At 40.5% G+C, this 7,866-nt stretch overlaps 1 protein-coding gene across 1 annotated transcript in view; it reads right to left on the bottom strand.

Moving 5' to 3' along the window:
- FBN1 (fibrillin 1) overlaps positions 1-7,866 on the bottom strand; it is a 130,364-nt gene that overhangs the window by 66,128 nt on the left and 56,370 nt on the right. The window contains 2 exon segments of the mRNA XM_031055899.1: positions 3,515-3,637; positions 5,764-5,889. Of these exon segments, the coding sequence (XP_030911759.1) occupies positions 3,515-3,637; positions 5,764-5,889 (249 nt within the window).

Genomic DNA, 7,866 nt, shown 5'->3' with positions numbered 1-7,866 from the left:
AAGTATGGAATAGAAATAATGTTTCAAACTTCTGCATGCCTGATATGTGTTTCTGAACTTATGGTAAATAAATTTAGCATGTCTTGTATTTCAGGGAATATACAAGACTATGGTGTAACATTATTTTTTGGCATGTTATTTCAGAAAGGCTAAGTGGAATTTTTTACCAGACAGTCAAGCATATGCCCTGTACTTATACTTAAATTCCAGCTTTATGGAACTAAGTGTTAATTACATTATCCCCATCTTGGGGTTAGAAGACCTTCCTAACAGCTGAAAACTCAGCTTGGAGGACTCAAACGAGACAGTTATAGAAGCAATGAGTTGCACTCTTCCATTCCTTTGTCAATCCCCTAGCTCTGCAAAAACACACATGTAATTCTCTATCAAAACTGCTCAGGCAGGAAATTAATTTGCTGCAGAAATGTCCATTTGCGCAAACACTCCTTGCACATCCAAACATGACCTTAGAGTTTTGTAGCAATGAGGAACACAGACACATGGAACTCCTTCTTGCTTGCTCCAGAGAAGATCACTTATTGCTACAAACCAAGCCTTTTTATGCCCTAAACTTCACCCAAACAGGCACACACTGGCTGCTTGCCACTGGAGTGTGGCTGTTCATGTGTCCTTTTACCCAATGATGCTCTCTGATCCCATGGTGTCCACGTGTCTCACCAACCAACCACTGCCTCATGCACAGGGCAACCCACGCCAGCCAGGCAACCCCATCTCTGGTCATATGAGCTGTTCTTTACCTCACTCTTAGCTGAACCTTTCCCAGAGTGCTTTCTCTTGCTCACCAGAAGGGAACAGGATTTCTTATCTCCCACATCTTCCCCTTCTTTGTTTGATCAATAAAAACACAGCAAAAACAACTATGCCCCTGACAAAGAGACCCACAGCACAGGAAAACAAAAAGACAGTGTCCACTGTCCCCAGGAAGAGAGTTGCTTTTTCTGCATTTGGAAAGAAATGGCTACTGTTCCGAAGTTCTCATGGCCTGGGCTTGGGAGCTGTACTGTTCAGGCAGGAGGGAGTCCATTGGCTGGAAATGCTGACTTTGACATTACTGAATGTCTTTCTGGAAGCATGGAGCAGGGAATAACTGAAGAAAGTTAGCAGGAACATAACAATATGATGGTAAGTGCAGTGAGACACGAGGCCTCTATTAGCAAGCTGCCTCTGCAAGCTTTCAGGCACAGTAATGTTCCTGGCAGCCCCACCCTGCTCCTGCTTTGGCCACATGGCTGGATGGTGATTAGGCCATTTTTCCTCTCACTGGGCTTTGTCTCAGAGGTGATCAATGTTTCTCCAGATGAGCAGGTGACCACTTTGGACCTGCCGGTGATAGAAGACATGCGTACCTTATCCCCTAGCTGGGCCTTGCCATTGCACACCCTATTGCGGATAAAATTTTGGAAATTGGTTCCACACACACAGCTCTTCAGAGCAGTATCACTCTGCCAGGATCAAAATTGATGATCTGCATTCATCAAATTTAGTGTAAATATTGCATTATCTAGATGTTCTTGAGGAGCCATATTCCCTCTTTTGATTTTTTAATAACATGCACTTCTCTTGGCTATGAACAGTAAAACAATGCATCTAATAAAACAATAAGCGCACACCAAGCAAAAATAAGCAAGGTAATACAACATCAACTGCCTAAATACTTTACCATCACCCAGGGTCTGCAATCACTGGGAGCCCCATTTCACAGTGAGAACCTGAAGGACCTTTCCCAGGAAAGGTTTCCAAGTTTACCTTGAAAAGGGGATCCAGCTTCTATAAGATCACATCAGCAAGCCAAAGTGACTTGATAGCATTTTTAGTGCAGGAACACCTGGGTCTGTTGGCACACTTCCCGACCAGCCGGGACCAGGTCTTGGCCAGAGCCAAGGCCTTGACAGGAAGGGTTTCCCTAAAATATCTTTCAAGCAGACCTCTATCTATATCAGTTGGGAAATTTTCTTAAAATTAGACATTTCTTGCAGACAAGTAGCTAAATAATCAATGGTAACATGAACAACCTACGAACAACCAAAGGAATGCATATACATAATATCTAATAATTATCTTACAGCTAAATCCCTTTACAAAACTCTATGTATTAACATTATGATATAAACAACATATTCAGAATCACTAATCATATTAACTGCTGAAGACCTGGGAATTGTTTCATGATACTTTGGGCAAATGGAAGAAAGGAGACAAATATGAAGAAGGTAAAAAGTGTAATTTGGGTGTCCAGGTTTCAAAATCTGGTTTGATTTTCACCAATAACAACTTTAACATCTAATAAATGTTTGCATGCTCATTCATAAAGAACAAGGCTTAGCGTAAGTGCATAAAGCAGTGGGAGAAATCCTTCTTTTTACTATAAGATTTGTTCCAACTTTCAGTAGGAATCAGTTGAGTTCTCTAAAATTTTGGATAATTGTCAAATATTCCTCCTTTGATGCAGAGAAGTAACATTTCTCTAGGGCCAGAAACCATTTTGACTGTATCCATACTCCTAGTCAGGAGACACATAACAGAGGCTGAACATAATTGTGTTTTAAGTAGGTAGAGTTACCATCCTTTTGGGTAGCATTTCAGGGCACAGACTGATGTAATTTTAAAAAAAAATTTAAAAAACACCAAAGATACTCAAGGCAAAAATTTGGGTTTGGCTGAGCTTCCATCCATGAGTCAAACACCTGTTAATGACACAGAGAGCAGGCAGTGATCTCTGGGAACACAACTGGCTGATGTGCCATGGCCTGATGGGCATTGAAGTCTCACTGACATCCCACACATAGACCAGCTGGAAAACCCCACACAGAGACCAGCTGGAAAATAAGCTTTGGCAAGCACACACATCCCACATGGAAATCAGGTAAGAATTGAAATAAATGCCATTGCTCTAAGTGTGTGAAGGCTGCAGCCAACACAGCCAGCAGCTGCTAAGCTAAGGAGACACTTGTGTGGTAATGCACAATAGTTCATTGCACCCATGCAGCACATGGAAAACACAATCTTGCTGTGGTGCTCATGTCTGCACCTTGGTCACACCAAGTGCTGGGCACTCCTCAGAGATGCTGTATTGTCTAGGAGCACCCAGACAGGAATGGGAGAAAAGCCCAAAAAATGCAACAAGCCAGGATGTTTGGATGGCCAAAGGCAGAATACTTTCAAAGGCCAAACACAAAATGTAAGATACACTGGAACCAATCTGCAGGAGACACCATAGGCAAAAAAACCCCAGCGTTTAATTAGGTCAGATCATGCAGTCCTTGTTCAAAGAATATTTCCCACTGGCTGGCTGGGGCAATTGCTCAACAATGTGGAGAACACTGAGTAGTGTCTTGCACAACGACAAATAATTCCAGTTGATTAAAAAAGCATACCTGCTGAGAACTCTGCCCCATTCCTATTGTTCCCAAGAATCACAAATAAGGCTATTCTTGAAGATACCCAAAGAGACAAGACTCACAAGTTTTGGGAACCCATAATTTCTTGTGCTTACCTGTGCAATAGCGTCCATCAGATGCTAGCTGGAACCCTGGTTTACAAATGCATTTAAAACTGCCATCTTCATTGATGCACATCCCATTGAGGCAAATGTTTCTGATGCTGCATTCATCCATATCTGAAAATGTAGACAATAGACACAATGCTCATAACGTTTAAGCATAAGAACTGTTACTGGTTATAGCCAAAAGATACACCTTAATTTTTTTCTTAGTTGTCAGAGCTATAATGATAATCAGAAACATATGATGGGGCAGACTACACTGTCCTAGAGGATGTGTCAAAGCAATGATTCCATTTTTCATAATGAATCATTAATATAAAAAGGAATGACTCCAAAAAAGCAAAGAGAACAAAAAACGGATGAGAAACTGGACAGCTTAAGAACTTCCACTTGGTAAAATTCATCAAGAAGTGAGAAGGCATGTAATAAAGAGGGTTTGACATCTTAATCTAAATAGAAGCTAGGTTAGAAGCAGCCTCTTGTTTGGAATGTAAATACAATTTTATGTTACTAAGAAGACCTGAAGGGAGAGGAGAGAACATTTGGGTTTGGAGTGAAAACATTTATGACCTCCACTGGACAAGTCTAAGATTTATGGTATGGAAGAATTCCCAGCACTGTGCTCAAGCATTAATTCTATGGGCACTGCCATCCTCAACCTCCATTTAAAATAAAACCTGCCCCCCCCTTCCTGTATTCAGCATGACAGGCCATACAGAAGGGTACTTACTAATTATAGCTTCATGAAAGCATTATTCATCCTCTGACCTAATGGGATATCATGGAGGATTCAAATAGGGAAAGGTAGAGGTTCTCAGACACTGTTATTCTGAACCCTGCACAGTTACTCACAAAATGGGAAAGGAAAAAAAAAAGGCAAGTACAGAGAATTCTGTTCTTGATTTGAGTAAGCTTTTATATCCTCTCAGTCTTTACTTCGTCCTGGCACAGATGAAATCAGTTTCGGATGTTACATCCAAAAAAATCAGTAGTATTTACCAGTTTCATCTAAAGAACTACACACAGTTACATTAAGGTATGGCACAATGCCATGGTCTTTACTGATTAGTGTGTGTGCATACAACTCAATGCATTACAATGCCAGAGATGAAACTGTTTCATAAGTGGATGCAACAGACATTCTGGCAGCACAAGCAATGGAATTAAAAATGTTTTACCAGACTGCCGATGTCCTGGTTTTTATTACTATTAGCACATGGTATTTGGTGGGAAAGGAAGAAATCAGAATAGAGAGTTTTTCCCCCAAATAGTCTAATTTCCAAATATATTTAGTCAATGTACTTCCATAATAAGATATTTTAAAAGCAGCTTATGGTGCTAAACTGCATCTAAAAAAGAGTCAGGAAAAATAGAGTCTTAAAATGTCTGTCTCTACCAAGGATTAACAGAATCACTACTAGCACATAAAATCACTGGATCATAATGACATTACAATATATTCAGAATCGTGCTATTTTCCTTAATATTGCAGCTGTCTTGGACAGAAATTACACTCCTAGACATAGTGTGTTTTCTTTTTACTTACAGGCTAAGTCAGACAAAAATAATTTATGATTTTTTTTTAAAAAATCGTGTATCTATCCCAACCAGGAATTTTGGCATTAAGTCTTTGAGCTGAATCACTGAGATAATATTCTGCCAAAAATGTTTCTAAGAACAGTGCTTGAAATTCTTTTAATGTATGAATAGATCATTGGGAACCCTCCCAAAGACCTTGGGAAGCATGATAAAGAACATTCTTCTTTTCTTCCCCTTTACTAAAGGTCTGGGAGGTAGGAACACATCAATTATGTTTACAAATTTTTGTTAAAACAATTTTTATAGGTCAGACCAGCCTGCATCTACACAAACCACATTGCTAGTCACCCAGTAAGATCCCATAAAGCATGCTGTTAAGCACACAGTAAAATCAGGCAGCATGTGACTTGTGCTATGTTTTAAAATGTACCACTCCCATCAAAGAAACTGCATTTTGTGATAGTGGTATGTGCTATTTCTCCTGCTGGACAGACATCCCGTTGAGGATTGCCAAGCCAAGGCTCCAGAACTGGCTGCAAAAGACATTTTACTTGCCCTCCCAGATACAGCGAAAGGTATTTGGATATCTGACTCCTTGTTCCTTCCCTTCCCCCCCACCAGGGTCCTTTTCTTTTTCATTGATGTGAATAACCTCTTGCAACCGTAATTACTGATATGGAATGACTTCAGAAAAGTCTTACCTTCACAGTTTTTCCCATCAACTGCCACTTGAAAGCCAGCATTACACACACAGTGAAAACTGCCATCTGTGTTTATGCATCGTCCATTATTACAGATACGACCATTCTGTAAGCATTCATCGATGTCTGAAAGTCAACCAGAAAGAAAAATAACATTTTGGGAGATTCTTTTTTATACCCAAGAGGAATTTTTCCCATTTGCCCTTCCCCCAGGTTTTTAAACCTCCATGGAAATTGTATTACCTGACAAATGATTTATTTTGATTTCCATAACTGAATGTTATGGGGGTGGAAAATGTTTGTCAGCTTGAAATTTCAAGTTGCTGTTAAAGAATTTCAGTGAACACTACCCTGCAGGTTTCTCAAACAAGAATCACAATTTTTGTGGGTTTTTAAAATTTTTGCTCATCATTAAAATATTTTTACTGAATTTTAATTTAATTTAACAGTACCTAACTACTTAAGAAAATATGTGGGAAAGCTTGTCTTTTGCTGCTGCTTTGTAAGATAACAGGAAAGTTCAAGACTTTCCCACCTCAGAAGAATTTCTCCTGCTTACTTTGTATTCGAAACATCAGATCCTCTTTCCCCTCTCTCTGCGGGAGGTGCTTGGCAAGTGCTTTGGAGGACCTGAAGAGTGATATCACACGAGGTTGGCAGCCCTCCCTCTCCTCCAAAGGAGAGGAGAGGAGATGCTGAGACAGACTGTCTAGACATTTTTCAGATTGCTCAGTATTCTCCATCAAGGCCTGGACCATCTCCCAGAGATTCCTGCACACAGGGGACTCAGCTCACAGAGCTCACAACCAGCCCATGCAGACCTGTCTATTCTGCACCCACGCTTCCCAAATACCCTGGGGGTGCCCTTCCCAAGCCCTCTCTGTGGAAATGCATTGCTGCACTTCAGGAAGAAGTGGAGCACAGGGTGTGCTCCCAAATGCCTCTGTTCTCTGGACACTTAGGCCAGGGGAGCTGATGCCTCTAAAATTGTGAACCTATACTTGCCTTCTTAGCAGCATGGTAGTTCTGTGAGGAGTCTAAGAAATCCCTGAAAAATCACTGTTTTGCAAGCAAGCAACCACGCCAGCAGAGGCACGAGCTGCTCAGTGACCACTCACTGCAGCAGCAGCTTGCAGCCCTCCACCAAAAGTGTACAGGCTTCATAAACCTCATCTGATAAACAAGCATCATCAAGCAGCAATGCATAAATGTGAGTTTCCTCTCTGCTCAGTCCCTTTTCACCCCACTTTTCCAGCCCTTGATTGCACCCGTGTCTGGCTTCAGGTACTCCACCAGCTTTCTTCCTTAGGGCAGGCAGAAATGCTACAGCATCTCAAGGCCTTTTAATTTTTGGAGCTCATCTGTTTTTGTATTTTTATGCATCTGATGCCATTTAAATGTGTTGAAAATTAATACTGAACCTCATTGTTCTTTACTTACACACAGCTGATCAGAGTCCCACCACTAGTCCAACATAACATCACCATTTTTTTCTCCTCAGAGAAACTTGCAAAACAAAGTATCCTTCTCAATGAGACATCCAAAATTGCTGTTATCTCCCTGTAAGATCTGACCTCCACTTGTCAGAAATGTTGAGCAGATTATAGTAAGCACTTAGCTGTTAAAGCACACACTGATAGCTAATCATAATAAAATTTCACCTTTTTTTGAGGTCCATTTCATATCCTCTCTTCTGCAATTGAGAAGCATTTTTTTTTCAAATCATTAATCACAATGTGACTATTCACCTATGTCTCCAATTAAGATATTAATTCAGCCAAGCTCCTATTGGAATTATAAGGAATCCTAAGAACAGATGAATCAGTAGCTTGCAATAAAGACCGCAATGTTTAGTCACCAATCAGAGTCATCATGCAGAAAAAATCCTCCCCTAGAACCTCAGAGCAAGGAACAGATAAACATCTGGTCATTATGGAGACTTCGTTTTTCAAGAGCTTGAGAGACTTCATAAGGAACACATTTCCAAAAGCACATCAGCACAGACACATTAGTGCATGCAAAAAAATAAAATCTCTACATCTAAAGTAGTCATGCAAAGTAATTCTACAGCAAATGCTGATTTGGCAGGAACCAGTGCTATAT

Source organism: Geospiza fortis, unplaced genomic scaffold (assembly GCF_000277835.1).
Source record: "Geospiza fortis unplaced genomic scaffold, GeoFor_1.0 scaffold171, whole genome shotgun sequence".
Classification (NCBI taxonomy): Eukaryota; Metazoa; Chordata; class Aves; order Passeriformes; family Thraupidae; genus Geospiza; species Geospiza fortis.
This window is presented reverse-complemented; position numbering and strand designations above follow the sequence as displayed.